This window comes from Vombatus ursinus, unplaced genomic scaffold (genome assembly GCF_900497805.2).
Source record: "Vombatus ursinus unplaced genomic scaffold, bare-nosed wombat genome assembly UNPS02014779.1, whole genome shotgun sequence".
NCBI lineage: Eukaryota > Metazoa > Chordata > Mammalia > Diprotodontia > Vombatidae > Vombatus > Vombatus ursinus.
The window spans coordinates 38,333,713-38,352,329 of NW_020954557.1; the positions used below are offsets into that span (position 1 = coordinate 38,333,713).

The 18,617-nt window shown below is 35.6% G+C and overlaps 1 protein-coding gene across 1 annotated transcript in view; it reads right to left on the minus strand.

Moving 5' to 3' along the window:
* The window catches only part of AGPS (alkylglycerone phosphate synthase), a 147,331-nt gene that overhangs the window by 58,874 nt on the left and 69,840 nt on the right, over positions 1–18,617 (minus strand). The window contains exon 11 of the mRNA XM_027865917.1: positions 9,769–9,896. Within this exon, the coding sequence (XP_027721718.1) occupies positions 9,769–9,896 (128 nt within the window). The remainder of the gene's footprint in view (positions 1–9,768; positions 9,897–18,617) is intronic.

Below are 18,617 nucleotides of genomic sequence, written 5' to 3' on the forward strand. Positions count from 1 at the left end.
TGATATTTTAACAGTTTGAAGCAATCAAGTTTTAACTATATCGTCAGATATGCAAATACTTAAGAAACTATAATTTCCTCAAAGTGGGGAAACTCTTAGAATGGGAATAGCTTCTACTAAACTTCCCACCCCTCTATGACTTAAGAGATAAGTCCTAGTACACTGCCTGAAGCACAGAGGTTGAATGACTTGTCCAGGATCACACAGCTATTAAGGAGCAGGCTTGTGTCTATTGACAGGCAAATTTTTTTTTTAATATTTTACTATAATTTATCCTATTTGTACAAATGTAATTTAAATATAATTACATGGAGATATTTAAATTTTGCTTTGAAATAAAAATTTTCATTCTGCTACCTCTATTTTCTCTGTCTCATGGATAAAAAATAAACTACTGTTATCAAATGATAGTTTGGCCTTCCAAGGAATTCTTAAATCTCAGTCTTTCTAGCGTTAAGTGTCAGTGGATTTGAAACTTGGGTCTTCCTGACTCCAAGCTTACCACTCTAACTACTTACTATGCTGCCTCTATGTTACATAACTGGATAAAGAAAAAAACCATTTTGGTTTAACTTTATTACTAATGACGATAATAGATCACTTTGATATATCACTTTAGAGTTCATGAAGCATATTCTCCACGTTCTAATGAAGAAATGAAAGAACATTTATTAAGCACTTTCTATGTGCAAAGCGCTATGCTAAGTATTGAAGATAAAAATAGAAAAGCAAGACAGTTTCTGCTCTTAAGGAAAGGACAATAACACTTTCAGCGATAAGTCTGATGGAAAGGCCTAGTGGTCCTTATGATGCAAATGTAAAGCAGATGGACATGCATCTTTTTCAGTATCATTTCAACTGCACAAACCATATCTGTTTCTGAAATTCTACCATTTGACAGTGCTCAGGACTTTAGTGTTGAGAATTTCCTTTCTGGGTTTACCACAGCTGTGACTGAAGAGGAGGCAAGGGCTGTAGCCCCTGCAAAAGCAGTTACCAGGTCACATCTTTACAGGGTTAATTCCCTAGATGATGTCTATGAGGATTGGGCAAACAGCAGTTGTTTAATTACTCTGCCTCTTGGAATTCAGGGCTCTGGGCTATCACTACCAAAATTACAGGGGGTATGATGGTCAGAGATGCAGTAGAGGACTGACTAAGCATGTGCTGCCTCCTGTCATAGGGTTTGCTGCCCAGGATGATGGTTTTGGGGGCCAGGCTGGGAACAGGACTAGTGGTCTGGGGGGCACTGCTATTCCTGAGGTTCTTGTCAAGTAGGTATTGTAAAAGTTATTAATTTTTTATAAATAAACAAAGGGATAAAAGTAGTTTAAGTGGCCCACTGGCATATGATTATAAGATATATAATACAGGACTTTGAATTAGGAGACTTGGGATTCAAATTTTAGTGTTCATTCCAAGTTACAAATCCCAAAGTAAGTACGAAGATGTATGCTTCAAGCTGGATAAAGTAACACTTAGATCAGTTTCCCAGATATCAAAGGAAGATAATTTTTCTCTATATCTAGTTAAAATACCTTCTCAGTAGTTAAAAACAAAACCTAGCCATTGTAATAAAAAAAAGAATAGATAATGTACAACAGTCAAAACCCAATGTGTATAACGACTTTAATGGTACTAAAATTTCCTTTCATTAAAAAACAAAACTAGTGATAAATAGCCTAGTAAAACACTCTTTATATTAGTAATTAATTTCATATCTAGAAATCCAAAATAACTTAACTCTTTCCTAATCTCTTATCTTCTTGCTCTGCACAGGCTTTTTTATTCTTTTGATGTGAGTATCCCAAATTGGAAACAATAAATATGGCTCCAAAGATGAGAAAAGTGAAGGAAAACATTTTATCATAAATTTGTTTAGCACATACTTTACAATCCTTTTTATCATGTGGGTCTTTGTCCCTCCATTTACGAGGTGTGAGTTTTGATATTAACTTTATAGACAAGGTAGAAGTATTTTATAGACAAAGTAGTATTTTGGTTACCCTGACACAAACCCCAGTGTATATATATATTTTTAATTAAAAACAGCAAAAATACTAACAACTGGTGCTCTAAATTCAATCTCACATTCTTCATTCAAGCAAGTTTAGAAATATAGCAGAGATGAAAATGAAAAAAAAAAAATCAGTTATTTGCTTTAAGTGACCTCTGCTGGTAGGTGTGCAGAACCACCTTGAAAGGTTGAACCTGTTCTTTTTTTACTTGTTTGAAGAATAAAGGACCTGACAGAATAATCAGAACTTCAGGGGATCTGGAACAGTCAAACAAAACAAGCTTATGCCCAATTTGTGTACTAAATGATAACAGCAATTTTCTTCTAGTTTAATAGAAATGAAACCTTCACAGAGTCACTTCACCATTACCAATTTGTGCTGCATACTTATATGATCAGTAAGAAAAAGTTATGGGAAATATGGTAACAATAAATACTAAAATGTTAACATCTGCATTTTTCCTCTAAGCAAAGGAAGCATAAATAGATTGTATTAGCTCCCTAAAACTTGAACATTAATAGAACCATATAAAATTGCTAGTGTCTTCTTACAGCCTTTTTCAAGATAGCAAAGCTAAAAGGTTGACTTGATTAGAATGCCAGAAAAATAGATAACCATTTATTAATATTTTTAAGACTCAGAATTGACATTTTTGTAACAAGTAACAAAGTTGTGGGTCAATCTCAAAAGAAAATCTTTAGCAAAAATTTTTCCAACAAATACTTACTTTGTTGTTAAACATCAGAAGATAACAGTAAAACTGATTACAAATGTCAATCTCAGTTCTTAACCATATATTTCTGCTCCTCAACTGTTTAGAACAGAATCAGAACGGGACCAGGTAAACTATCCTCAAGGAGAACAACGAGAATGGAAGATTTGCTACTTGGGGTCAAAGGACAGTGAGTGGGAAGAGAGGGGAACCTGCAGTCTTACTGTAAAAACATTTATCAAGTTTGGTTACTCAAGTAACCTAATTTAATCATATACTTACAAAAAATTAATGATAATAGTAAGTAATTTAAATTATAATCTCCTAGTGGGCAGGAACCATGTCCACTTAACTTGCACAGAAAAGATAATATACTGCCAAATAATACTGAATTTTAAAATAATTCAATAATGAATATCCTTAACTCTATCTTGTAAAGTCTATGTAAGAGTATTTTTCCTACTCTGATAGAAGACGCCTCAATTTTCTGACAAAAAAAACCAATATGTAGTGACCATGAGCTCCTCCTTCTAATAAACTGTTACTGCTGCCATTGATTTTTAAAGCTAAAATCTAGTCACAATAATAAAAGCTATGGTGCATCTAAGGCTACTGGTATCTCTAACTATGTTAAATTCATTTGCAAGTATTATCTTACTTTATATTTATACAAGAACAACAACAACAACAAAAAGATAGAAGTCTTTGTCAACGGTTGAGTTTTCTACTTGCCTTTGAATAGTTTGAAAAAGAAAGTCTCTTCTCACAAAAAGATATATGTGACTAAAATAATATAGAGTGGAAGGAAAATGACTAAAATATTTTCCTCCTTACGAAAAGAAAAGTGGCATGTTTTATATATATATATAGAGCTGATTAGCTCTCATAAACTAAAGTTGCATAAATAAGCACTCATAGTCAAAGGCTTGGCTTTAAAATTAATCCATGTTGTTGGGTAAGGTTCATAAAAATAAGAGGCATCAACAGAATGTCTATGTAATGAATATAATTACAATATAGCAAACAGACATATAGCTAAGCTAGTTTTTGAGCTAGATAATACTTCTGCTTTAGACAAAAAGGGTGAGAAAATTTTACACTGACTCTAAACCTTTGTTCCCTGTAAAAAGCCAACTGCTTCCAAAATTTTGTACTTTGTCTGATATAGAATTAAATGTTCTAACAAAGGATTTAACTTTTCTCCAATATGACAGGGATATCTGTAACACCTTTAGGGGAGAGAGAAAGAAAGAAAACAGAAAGAGAGACAGAGAGAGAGAAACAATGAGCTCATATTTCCCTACATCTAATCGAATTCCAACGTAATGCTCCATTTTTCTGTTTTTTTTCCTGCTTGTTTGTTTGTTTTTAGTGAAAAGAACAATCTACCTCTACCTCTACAAATTCTAACTTTAAGCTTTTCTGTTTAATTTTGTTTGTGGCAGGGCAGGAGAAGGGGACATTTTGGGGAGTCCATGCCTATGAAAACGTAGGGAACTCCTAATGTGGAAATTCTCTCCATGCTACAGATTTGCAGTTCCTTTGTAACTTACAGTCAGTTTCCTGGAGGACTAAGAGGTTAAGTGACTTACCCACAGTCACAAAGCCAGTGTGTGCCAGAGGCATGACTTGAACCCAGGCCATCCTGGCTTTAAAGCTTACTTTCTAGCCATGCTTACTAAATGAAAAACTTAAATTAACTAAAAAGCTATTTGAAACTGAGAAGTTCACAGTAGGTGCCAAGATGTCCCAATCTGGCACAAGTAAGGGTATACAAAAGCTCCTTTAGAGGTTAACAGCTCTAATGATTTAGTTTTATATATTCTAATAACATTCTAAGAAAGGTTCTAATAATTTAATTTTATAAATTCTTATAATTCAAATTCTAACAACTTTTCTAATAACTTAGTTTTATATTTTCTAATAATTTAGTTCAATGTTATATGTAATTTAGTGTTATGTATAAAAATAATAATTTAGTTTTATGTATATTAGAATCTCAAGAATTTTCAAATGAGAATACAAACAACAATATATAGCACATGGATCCTTTATATTTTATTGAAATGAATGGCCTCATCTAATAATGCATGGCACAATTAGCTAGTTTTGTTTATAGGTTTAAAAAAATTAAACCTTCTCTACTCAAACTGATTAAAAAAAATTTTTCCTGTTTTTCCTAAAAAACAAAAAGAAACAAACTAACAAAAAAAAACCCTCCAAAAGGCACATCACTACCATCACAACCAAAGTCAATGGAATCAGAAAGTTACAAAACATTATGCCTGGTAATAGGATTAGTTGATGAATACCTAAAGAACTGTCATAATTACTTTGGTGTGGAAGTGGGAGGAGGACAGGGAAGGTAGGGGACATAGGCATTTCCTAAGAAAGAAAAGCCTTAAGAATCAATCACTTACCAATCTACTTGAGCAAAGTTGGTCACTGTACTGGACTGCCATTTATCAGATATAATCACATTAATCTTCTACTGCATCTTCCTTTCTACCTCCTCATAGAAAGTAGGGTATTGAAAGAGGCTATTTCCTCATGCAGAGAAGAAAGAATTTAGTAGAATTCTTCTGCAGTCAGCAAAGAGTTTCTTAATATAATTCCTTTAGTGATGAAGATGTACACTTTGCTATTTGTGAAAAATGCATTCTTCCCAAGAGATACTCATCCAAAATATAGGTTGCCATTTCCAGTGCAACTTGAGTGTGAAAAGTATCACAAAATGGAAGTGTTAAGAAATGACAGTGAAGGATTACAAGCAGCCAACTCATTATTCAATCAGGAATTTGGCACAATCATAAACCATGTGCCATCTATTTTAATTGATCTTAATTCTATTGCTATCAATTGAAATTCTAAATCCCAGATTGAATGATTAAGGTTTAAAACCTTATAATTTACTGTTTTTCTATCTAACAGTACTAACACTAAGGATGATTTCTAATTCTGAGCCATAATACAAAAGGAAAGGTCTATACAGCCTGGAAATTAATGAACAAATGTACATTTATTATTACATGTTATATAGATGCATACCTTATATTGAATAATGTGGTCTTTTGAATTATGTCTGAACATGAAACTTACAGTCAGTTGAAACATGTCTGAATTGAACATGTGGTCTTTTCTCTTGTGGCCCATAATGAAAATAGGGTAATATGCACAATATATTTTACAGGGATAGTCTGAGAGAGAATAATGACATATAGAATAGTGGGTAGTGTTATTTTTAATGAAATAAGGAAATCCAGTCCACTGAAATGCTCAGGGCCTGCCTTCCTCCAGGTCTCTTTGGTACTATACAGATAACCAATACAGTACATAGTCTATCCGTAATCCTCACGTCATGCCTCTTTTTGATTATATCTTTTACATCAATTTTGGTATGCAATAATTAGTTGTTGGTGACATTCCTCAGCCTACTTATATGCCCATCATGTACTTTTCCATTGCTTTTGGGTGACCCACAATTTTGATGCATCAGACAACTGTTTTTCAGTGATATAGCAGCAATGGAAAAATATGTTAAAATGATATGTTTCAAGAAGAAATATGAAATCTTTAAAATTGCTGTGCCATTTTGAAAAAGTTGAAGTTGCAAGTTTTCTTCCTTCCATTAATTCTGGATGTAGTCGATTTTCTATCTATGTTATTTGCGCAATAAGATCGACTTAATACCTTACTCTAAACAACTAGAATTCATCCACCTGGGTAGGTAATTAGATCAGACCTTTCTAAAGATTATGAATTTCATTAAAGAAGCAATACAATGTTTTGGAATTTGATGCAGTCAGCGAAATACCAACTATGAAAACTTTGCCATCTCAGTCACTCAGTAAGACAGTCAATGAACATTTTTTAAAAGTGTCTACTATGTCCCATGCACTGAGCTAAGCACAGGGGATACAAAGAAAGGCAAAAGACAGTCTCCGCTCTCAAAGAGCTCACAATGTAACAGGTACAAAAAAGTAAGCATAAACAAGCTATGTAGAAAATAAAAAGTAAATAATTAACAGAGAAAAAAACAATAGAACTAAAAAGAATTGGGAAAGGCTTCCTGTTGGGACTTGATGGAAGCCAGGAGGCAGAAATAAGGAGGGAGAACATTCCAAGGATGGAGGACAACCAGAGAAAATGCCCAAAGTCTAGAAATGGAGGGTTTTGTTTGTAAAACAGCCAGGAAGCCAGTGTCACTGGAATGAAGAGCACATGGTAGGGAGCTAAAGTGTGACCGAAGACTGAAAAGGTAGGAGGGGGCAATATTATTAAGGCCTTTGAACACCAAACAGAGGATTTTATATTTGATTGTGGAGGTGAAAAGAGATCATTGGAGTAGACAGATGACGTAGTTGACCTATGGAAAATCACTTTGACAGATGAATGGATTATGGATTGGAGTAGGGAGATACTAGAGTCAGACTGACCAATGAAGCGATCTTCAATTTGAACTCTGTCAACTGCCAGGGATGTTTCAAATCCATTTTGGGAGAAATGTACCATAATTATGCAAGAACATAATCACTAAGACCTCTAAAACCTTAGATTTATTTGACTTTAAAAAAAAAAGATGATGCTAAAATAATGTATAAACTTCCTATAATGTAAAGTTCACTTAATGTTTTTCTAATTATTAAGTACCTCCAGTCTCCCGAGCAAAATGTCAAGTTCTGCTATAGTTTCTCTTCAATGGCTGTCCATGATGCTTGGAATGTTCTTCTCCTAATCTCCAACTCTTGGCTTTCCTGGCTTCCTTGAAGTTCTAGCTAAAATCCCACGTTCTACAGGTAGCCTTGCCAAATCCCTCTCAATCCTAGTACCTTCCTTTTGCTAGTTATCTCCAATTTATCCTGTATATAGTTTGTTTTTAAACAGTTGTTTAGATGTTGTCTCTCCCATTAGACTTTGAGCTCCTTAAAAGCAGGGACCGTCTTTTAACTTCCTCTGTATCTACAGCATTCAGTAAAGTACCTGGCAATAACAGGAATTTAATGTTTCCTGACTATGTGATCTTTTATGTTGAAGTGTTTACTTCTATTATGTGCATTTTTTTCTGGCTGAATTTATTGGAATTTAATTTTAGTGGCTAAGTTTCTGTCCAAATCCATGATCATTGAAGGATTCAGCAAAACTCTCACTTTGACATTTGTGCAAAAACTCCTCAATTTTCAGTGCTATTTATTATCTCAAGTCTTCTCTCTTATAGTAACTTTTGAACTTCTCAATGCTATTTTAATAAAATTAAAAGGCTATATTTCCTTAAAATCTTGGATTTTTCCAAATACCAGAACAAATTCTTTCCTCTTCTCCAACCACCCTGACCTACCTATTTTCCTTTTGTTTCTTTCTACTTGTTAGTTAACAAGAATTTATTGAATACTCTCTTAGGACATATTCAATTAAAGATAGCTTAAAATATACTTAGATAAAATATGCAACAGACATCAGAACCAGAAAAGATGTACTTTTTAATCTTAAAAGCTCAGTTCTAGTTTAACAAGATGCTATGAGAAAAACTGTCATCTTTGTATTTCTAATCTTTCATCTATCCATTTTGGTTAGATTGTCAAAAACAAAAATTTTGGTTTTGGTTCCCTTGCTCAAGAAAAACAAATGATTCCGTGCAATCAAAATTATCTTTTTTATTTCTATCCTTTGGTTAAAAATCCATCTCCTACCCATAGCTGTGAAAAGTCAAATAATATTTTGACATGAAATTGAAATTTTTTTTGCACAAGTATAATTAACGCATCTAGGATAAGAAGGGGAGGAGAAGGAGGAGATAGAATCTTAGTATCAAATATCTCTGATAAGGGTTTCATATGGGAAATACACAGATGGATGTTTTAACTTTACAAAAATATTTAAGACCGAAAGTCAGTGGACAGAGAACAAGAGTTCTCAAAATGAGAACTGTCAACTATTAACAACCATATGAAAAAAATGTTCCAAATCATTAATAATGAGAGAAATGCAAATAACAACAACTTTGAGGTTTCACTTCAGCCAGCAAACTGACAAAGCTGACAAATTATAAAAACAATCAATGTTAGAGTAACTGTGGAGAAATAAGCATATTAATGTATTGTTGGTGGAGCTGCAAACTGTTTCAACTATTCCGGAAAGCAATTTGGAATTATGTGAATAAACTGGCTAAAAATCCATATTCTTTGACCCAGAGACTCCATCTACTAGGCATATACCCAGTAGTCACCCACAAAACTAGAAAGGGTCCATATATACCAAAATATTTATAGCAGTACTTTCTGTGGCAACAAAGAACTGGAAAAAAGCAGATGTCCATCAATTTGAGAAGGGCTAAATAAACTGTGGTACATGAATGTAGTGGAACATTATTATAATAAACAACAAGCATGATGAATACAAAGAAGTACAGAAAGATTTATATAAGTTGATATAAAGTAAGCAGATTCAGAAGAAAAATATATACAATGAATATAACATAAAAAACAACAGAAACTAAATGTTATAAAAAATGAGCTTGCCCCTCCTCTTTTGCACAGAATGAAAAAAAATTAATATGCCAATTTTTTTTCAATTAGTTGATTGGTTTTGCTGAATTTTTTTCTCTTGTTTTTTCTTTTTAACAAAATTCTTTGTTATAAGGAATGCTCTTAAGGATACAAAGGGATAAAAAGAGAAATCTAAGTAATGTAAAAACAAAAATTAACAATAGTTACTTTTAAAAGTACAGAAAATTATGATTTCCAAATAAAACTGATTAATTTAAAGATAAAATACTGTTAATCCTGTTGACTTTAAATAATGCACCACTCTTTAACTTAATAAAAATGAGTCACAATTACAAAAAAAAAAGAGTTAGCAACTAAACAATAACAGATTTGAGGAAAAAATATTCCAAAATTAACTGAAATAGATCACAGAAAAGTACAACACAAAGTAAAAATGTTATTAAAATATCATCTAGCTTCAAAATGTAAAAGTTATTCTTAATTTTCTATCACAAAGTTTTATATTATATAGTAGAACTGAGGAAGAATATTTTACCTGTTTTGCAATTTCTCTTAAGCAGGCTACTCCTTGCTCAAAATTAGGGAAGGCTACTGAGCCATACTTTTGGTATTCAGGGACTGGTCTGATTTTTATTGTAGCTTCTGTAACCACACCAAGAGTTCCTATAAAAGAAGTAAGGGTAGAATTCAATTAATTATCATGCTATTTTTTTATATCATCTTTTTAAAAACATCTTTTTTATCTGAAGGAAAGAATACTTAAGTAGATGAATTAAAAAAAAAAAAACTTAAAATACTCAAGTAGTCCCCATAATGTTCTATAAACTTTAGCAATATATCATCATGCTTATATGTATATATTATACACACATACATGTATGTAGTATATATGTATGCATGTATGTATGTGTTTTTAAAAACTTTCACCATAACCTTCATTCAGAGTAACTGAGTCACTTTTTCTTGTTAAGTGATAGATATAGTAGACTCCCAATACAAATCATCAACTTATCAGTTAGTAATGTACAGTCTCAAAGGATTAGAAATTAACTTGCTGGTGATCACAAAACTATTATGTGGGAGAGTCAAAACTTGAACTCAGGTCTCCCTAACTTGAAGCCTACATCAAAACATCAAAATGTTTTATGCATATGAAATTCATTAAGAGCCTACCATCATGAAGCATAAGAGGTGAGGAGAAATGAGGAGAAAGTTTTATGAGATTTATTTGAAAAAAACTACAGATTTCTATACCTATGGGTGGATGGAGATGAACGCACACACACGTGCGCATGCACACACATACACAATGAGTGAAGAGTTATAATGCAGAGTTTGTGGCAGTGACAAAATTAAGAGTAGCATTTGTAGGGAATACTTCCATCCACCCTTTATCTGATTATTCATACAAAGAAAAGCCAAAGACCATCCTACACAAACTCCACTGGCTCCCTCTTACCCCTAGAAACATTCTAGGATCATTCTCCTATCCTCCTGCTGCTGAACAGAGCTGGAAAAAAAAAATCGGGTAACCTTGCCAAGTGGATTAATTACACATTTGTTATCTAATTCCAACTGGGCCCTCAATGTATCAAGGAAGTCCATCTCTCATTCCCTTCTCAACACTGTAATATAGCTTCTAATAATTTTGCCATTCAACTGAAACTGCTCTCTCCACAATGTCCACTGATCTCACTTTCCAAATCTACTCTGTCTTCAATCTTCTTAACCTCTCTGAAGCATCCGATACTTTTGACAGTAGCCTTCTCCTGGATAGTCCTTCATCTTGGATTTAATGATACTGCTCTCTCTTGGTGTCTCTCTTACCTATACGGCCATTCCTAAACCTCCTTTGTTGAATTATCATCCATATCACATCCCCTATGATGTAAACCACAGGGCTCTGTCCTATGCCCCTCTCTCTTCCTTCTGTCTCTAAACATGCCTACTTGGTGACTTCATCAGTCCCATGGGTTTAATTATCATTTCTACAGAGATGATGCCAGAGCTATACATCTAGCCAAGGTCTTTCTCCTGAGTTCCATGAACTGATGTCTCAAAGACATCTCAAACTCAGAAGGTCTAAAACACTCCATATATACCCAATAAGTTGACAAATCTTTTTATTTCTAATAGCACAGCATGCCTCATACCCATCACCTTCTCTCCACTCATGCAACCACTGACTTAGTTCAAGCCCTCATCACTTCTTGCCTGGATGATTGTGACAGCTTCCTAATTGGTCTGTCTTCTTCAAGTGTTTTCCCATTCCAATTCCTTTTCCAAACAGTTGTCAAAGTGATTTTCATAAAGTACAGGTCTGACCATGTCACTACCCTCTTTAGTAATTCTCTATTACTTCCAAGAGTAAAAATAAACTCCTCTATTTGTCATTCAAAGCCTTTCACAATCTGTCCCCAATCTACTTTTCTAACATTATTACACATTGCTTCCCTTTACATACTCTAGTCAACCTGACCTTTGTAGTATTCCTCCTTTCTCTGAACCTTTGCATAAAGTATTGTTAGGAACATACTCTCACGAACTTACCTCCAGGACTACGAGAATCCCTAATTTCCTTAAGTTTTAGCCCAAGTGCCAACTTCTGTATGAAGCCTTTTCTGTTCCTCAACATACCACCACCATTCTGTTTTGTATACATACACACACACACACACACACACACACACACAGAAACATTAGCTCTTAACAGAATTAAAGCTCCTTGAGGGTAGAGAATATTTCATTTTTGTCTTTAATGTCTGACACAGAAGAGGGTCTTAACAAATGCTGTTGAGTAACTGAATCTCCATGTTATAAAAGGCAATCCTTGGGGCAGCTAGGTGGCACAGTGGATAGAACACAGGCCCTGGAGTCAGGAGGACTTGAGTTCAAATCCAGCCTCAGACACTCAGATACTTACTAGTTGTGTGACCCTGGGCAAGTCACTTAACCCTGACTGCCTCACCAAAACAAAGCAATAAAATAAAAATAAATAAATAAAAATAAAAGACAATTCTCCAACTTTTGTCCCCCTGGTACTTGTGATTCAATATCCACTGAGGAGAAAAAAAAATCCTATTTGTCCCTATACTTTCATTCCTCTCTAGCTTGGCCCAACCCTTCCAAATTCCATATCTTCTTCTGTTTTCCCATTTCTCTGGAAAACCCCTGCTAATTGTTAACAAATCTCATTTTTTATCTCTTTAACTTCCCACTCATTCCATCTTTTTGCTTTGACAAAAAACTGGTTCTTTCCAGAGGTTAATGAATCCTAGACCACCCTCTGAAGCAGCAGGTTCTCCTTCATTTATGTACTCTGTAGTGTTAGTCTGGAAGGGGAAAAAAGGTATAATTCTTATTCCTTATTCTCATTTCCAGATTACGCTTTTGTCATCATGACTTAACAGTCTGTCTACCTTCATTTTTTTTTCACCAGTTCCAAATCTTTTCTGCAGTCACCCACCAAACTCCAGGCCATTTTCTCTACTTTTTTTTTTTCCCCAAGGAGTTCATTATCTGGCTCATGGTATCTCTCCATCCAAAACCATGCTCTAATAGTTGGAAATTTCAATATACATGTTGCTATTCCTTCAAATAATCAGACCTCTCAATTCATCACTTTTCTAGTTTTAATCTTCCTCTATCTACTGGTTTCTTCTTTGCCTTCAACAAAGATACTCAGATCTCCTCCATAGCTAACAAACTTTCACTTAATCTTGCAATCACCCCAAGCTATCTAGTAAAAAAGGTTGTCCATCCTTCATTTTCAAAGGGGACCAATGACATTACCCTTGTAGATGAACTGGATTGAAGTGAGGCATAGCTGTGCAAAGCTGTCAGCCTCACTCTCTCTTCCAGAGTCATCAAAGTCCAGTGACTGGACAAAAGTCAGGACAACTAGTGATGGCCTGGGATGCACCAGATGACCTTGGCATCATCGATGTCTGACCAAACTCTAAGCACTACACAGAGTCTGCTTCAGCTTGCTGGAACAAACTATTCTCATCCACCCAATCTGCCAAGGGAAATCATCACATGTGTGGGGTAGACATGCCCCCTAACTCATAGGTGGATCTGAGGCCTGTCAGTTACCCTCAACCTAGTTTAGTCCATCTGCTGAGGCAGTTTTACTGGAGTGTGGCCACTATGCATGGTACAGACTCTTAGAGCCATAGCTACCTTCTAGTATTTCTCAAAAGAGCCTAATTGGTCTCACTGCTTCTACTTCTCTCCCTTTCCAAACCATGCCTTCACAAAGCTGCCAAATTAATCTTCCAAAGATATGTCTGTCCTTTTCATTCTTCTGGCTCAAAAATCTTCAAGGTTTCCTTTTTGCCTTTTAAGATTATTACAAAACCCTCAGCCTGGCATTTAGAGCTCTACAATCTGGGTCCCAACTCTAATGAGCCATCTTTCATGTTCTCCTTCACATACACTCCATTTTAGTCAAACTTGACTAGAAGCTTTTCTCTGCACCTGACCTTCTTTGCCACCATGACTATGCAAGTGATGCACAGAGCAGATGGGACTTCTTACATAAGGCCTTTCCTGATCCTCTTGGTTTTTAGTGCTCTTTCTCTTTTGGAACTACTTTTTAGTTTATATTATTACTTTGTATATATTTGGACTTACTTATCTGTGACCATACAGAATACCCCCAGAAGAATGTAAATTTGTTAAAGAAGGCTCTGTTTTATTTTTGTATCCCCAGAGCCATACAAAGAGCAGCTACTCAATAAATGTTCTTTTTTTTTCTTTTTCCTAGATATATATTCTTTTTCTTAGGTTACTTCTTTCTTCTTTTTTTTCCCTTTAGGCAACTGGGGTTAAGTGACTTGCCCAGGGTCACACAGCTAGTAAGTGTCAAGTGTTTGGTCTGAGGCCAGATTTGAACTCAGGTCCTCCTGACTTCGGGGCCGGTGCTCTATCCACTGCGCCACCTAGCTGCCCTCAATAAATGTTCTTAAGAGAAAAGAGTCAGAATTCATATCATTCCACTTTATTTTTCTTGCTTGGTTAAGTTACCCAGGTTGTCTCAAGTGAGAACTGAGTACAATACTTTAATTCCAGAGAGGCTGTGGACCATGATAAACATGTTGGGTAAATGGGCTTCAGAAATATCAGAAAATAGAAATTAATTTATCCTCAAATTTCTTTTAGCCCTGATACTCCACTTCCCTAGTCCTAACTTTAACAGGGTACAAAACTGGGATGAGAGTTTAACAGCCTTTGGTTTTAGGAGGATCAAACTATGCACTCTCCTGAGTACCTATCTGCACCTATTGCAATTGCAATAGTTCCATACTGGTTAAAAACTATAAGGAAAATCACAACAGCTGAGCTTGGGCTTCACTTGTTTTGGAAGCTGAACAGCATGGTGCACACAATGATAGCCTAAGCCCCACAATTTGCTTTATAACACTTCTTATCATTGTTTACTGGCAAAATTATTTCTTCTCACCTACTCATTTAAAGGTGGTCAAGGATAACCGGGAATTGATCAGTGTTCCAGTGCTGACCAGATGGGCTATTTATCCTCATAAGCTATTCCAGATCTGCTACTGTTTGTTATTTCCTATGGAAATATATAGAATGTTTATCAAGTACAATTAGAGAGCAATTGGCAAGAAAAAGGAAATGAAACACAAAATATTAATAGGTTAGACTGTGACAGAAAAGCATCTAGTAGTCACACAAAACCAAAAACTCGGCATATCTGGGGCACTGACAAAAGAGCAAGCATAAAAGAGAGATGTGGGAGGAACAGAAAATGCACCAAACTAGAAAACAAGGAACCCCTTGCTAGGATTGGCTAAGGCTTTGTCAGAGATACTGCACCCCACTCTGTGTTCCACATTTTAAGTGAAACACAGAAAAGCTAATGAGACAGAGAATGTGTGCACAGAGAACTCCCAAAAATATTGTAAAAGACCAGAGCAACCCTGCCATTGTCAGGGACGCTCGCCACCTTCACTCATTCACACAACTGCTAACCTAATTCAGGCCTTTTTCTCTTGTGCCTGGATTCATGCAGAAACTGAACGGTACTCTGGATTCCAGGATCTACCTTTCTCCAGACTTGCTGTCAAACCACAAATCTGACCATGCCCTTCCCCTCCTCAAAGATCTTCAGTGGCTCCCTTTTCCTTTTAGAAGAATATACAAACTCCTCAACCAGGCATTCCAAATCCTTCACAATCTGCCTCCAGCCTATTTTTTGAAGTTTACCTCTGTTCAAGTCAATTCAATTCAAAATTATTTATTAAGTATTTAGTAGGTGTCAAGCATTGCTATATAGTAGGGATCAAAGGAAGAAATCAAAATATCTCTTGCCCTCAAGGAAGGTACTCTGAATTCCAAGCTGGGCCCATTTGGTACTGCCTATCCTCGACACTCGTGTTCCAGCTTCTGTGACTTTGTAAGCCACTGCCCAGAAGACAGCCCCCATTTACCAGCTTCTGGCATCAAATAGCTACTTGAAAAGCTCTGTTCCTAGACTGCATCCGTGAGGAATTCCTTCCCACTATCTCCTATTCTTCCTGCTATGCCATCCCCTAGCTCTCTTCCTTCTCAAGCAATCATAGATTTTATAACATGTAAATGGTTAAATAGGATCCTGGTAGAAGGCAAGCTCCCCAAGGGCCAGGATTATTTTGTTTCGTTATGCTATTCTCAGTGCCAAACACATACCAGGTCCTTAGAATCTTTCAAAACCTGGCTCCAACTGATCTTTCCATCATACATTACTTCCATACATACATACATCTCATCATACATTACTTCCCTTCACATGCCTAGTCACACTGGTCACCTTGATGGTGCTCTCACATGACATTCCATCCTCTGTCTCCATGCCTTTCAACAGGCTGTCTGATCCCCATGTCTGGAATTCACTCTGTTCTCATCTCCACATCTTAGAATCAGTTTCCTTGCAACCTCAACATGAATACCACCTCTTCCACTGTTGCTAATCATCCCAGCTGCTTGCTGGCATTTTCCTGCATTTACTCTGTACATATGCAGACATGTTGTTTCATCCTTTAAAATAAGTCACTTGCGAACAGCATGCAAGGACTACTGAATTTTTGCCTTTGCATTGCCAGCAAATAAAATAGTGCTGGGTACATAGCAGGGTTTAATAAATACTTGTAGAGGGGCAACTAGGTGGTGCAGTGGATAGAGCACCAGCCCTGGAGTCAGGAGGACCTTTGTTCAAATCCGACCTCAGACACATAACACTCATTAGCTGTGTGTCTCCGGGCAAGTCACTTAACCCCAACTGCCTCACCAAAATAAATAAATAAAAACAAAAATAAGTTTAAAATAAATAAATAAATGCTTGTAGAAGGAGTGACGGGGCAAAACTAACTCACCTCTAAGAAGATCCCTTCTAATCTGGAAGTTAAAATCCTATAAGCTATGATTCTAGTAATATTTTAAACAATAAATGACACGGATATAGAACTTTACATTTTACAAAGCATTTCAATATGTTATCTTACTGCATCCCCTTAACAACCTGGGTGGGGGGTGTTTATCTCCATTTTACAGATAGGAAACTAAAGCATGGAAAAGTTAAGTGACTTGCCCAAAGCAAGTTACTATAAGATGAGAGACTCACATAGTGGGTTTCTGGATTCAAATGAAGCACTTACTCAATTGTACCAAAGCTGCTTCAGTAGTAAAAGAAATTAACTGATTTTTAAAAATTAATTATTGCTTTACATTAGCATTTCTCTCCCTATTCAGATTTGGATCTCTATAATACAAATCTCCTTATGGAAAGAGACCATGCCATACTATTTTGGTATCCATCTACTGATTAGGATAGTGCAAGACAGGCAACAAGCTATGAAACAAATATTTTAAACACTTGATCTCTGCATATGTTTTCACACAGATTTTGTAATATAGAAATATAAATATTTTCTATTCATTTTAAAAAATCTTTTTTGCTGTTCAGTCCTGTTTGGGATTACGTCTGGGGTTCTCTTGGCAAACATACTGGAGTAGTTTGCATTTCCTTCTCTAGCTCATTTTACAGATGAAGAAACTGAGGCAAACAGGGTTAAGGTCCAGGGTCACACAGCTAGTAAGTGTTTGAGGTCAAATTCGAACTCAGGTCTTCCTGACTCCAGGTCTGGCACTATATCCACTGTGCCACCTAGGTGCCCTTTTTAAACATCTATGCTGTAATAATTTTTTGTTTCAAAGCACTCATTTTACTACTAAGAATACAAACTTCAATTACAACACTATCTCTGAAAGTAAACCAAGGAATTGAAAAGAAGCTTCAGTGTCTAGAGTACACCTAAGACTCTATAACAGAGCTGACCTCCCTTGAGATGTTTATTGGTAATATGTAGGTAGGTAGAAAGTACATGTCTAAAAAAGCAGCAAATTAAAAAAAAAAAAACTAAATAAAAAAAATAAGGGGCAGCTAGGTGGCGCAGTGGATAGAGCACCAGCCCTGAAGTCAGGAGGACCTGAGTTCAAATCCAATCTCAGACCAAACACTTGACACTTACTTGCTGTGTGACCCTGGGCAAGTCACTTAATCCCAACTGCCTAAAAACTAAAAAAAAAAAAAACTAAATAAAAGCTACAAATTTGCTCAAATGACTGTTCCATCCTCCTGGTAATAAAGATTCAATTAAAGTAACTGAGAATTCTACTTATATATGATGTTTTAGCTTTTCAGATATAGAACTGAAGAACTGGTTGTTTCACTTGACATGAGAGGCCAGATGAACACTTAAACCATACCAAAGATTCTGGTGTCGAAAACCTCAACTATTCACTTTACCCTATTTTTACCCAAAAGATATTTCCCCATATTGGGGCTTTTTGCAAGTAACAGTGAGTCAAATAAACTACCAAGAAATATTACCGTTAGACAATTGTTTTAAAAAGTGACAGAGGGCCATTTCTCTCAATAAGGTCATTAAAGCATTTGGTCAAATGGTCCATCTCTTCAGTGACTTTGAATATGAAGAACTTCTCTTCAGAAATATAAAATAATTCTATCATACTTTCAAGAAGAAAATAGTAGTAAATCACTAAGCCTTTGTACCACTACAATGTCAAGGTACCGGGCTAGGAGTTGGAACACCTATATCTGCTCTCATTTTCTTCCCAATACTAGGTCATAAGGTCTAGAGCGAAAAGAAACCTTAGAGATCATCTAGATCAGGAGTCTTTACAGTCTACAAACTTTAAACAAACAAAACACTTTGATAACTATTTAAATATAACTGGTTTCCTTTCTAATCCTATATCTAGCTGGCTTCCTTTAAGGTCCTATATTTTCACTTCCTGTCTTAAAAACAGAATTTTGAAAAGAGATCCATAGGCTTTACCCAACTGCCACAGGTGTCCATC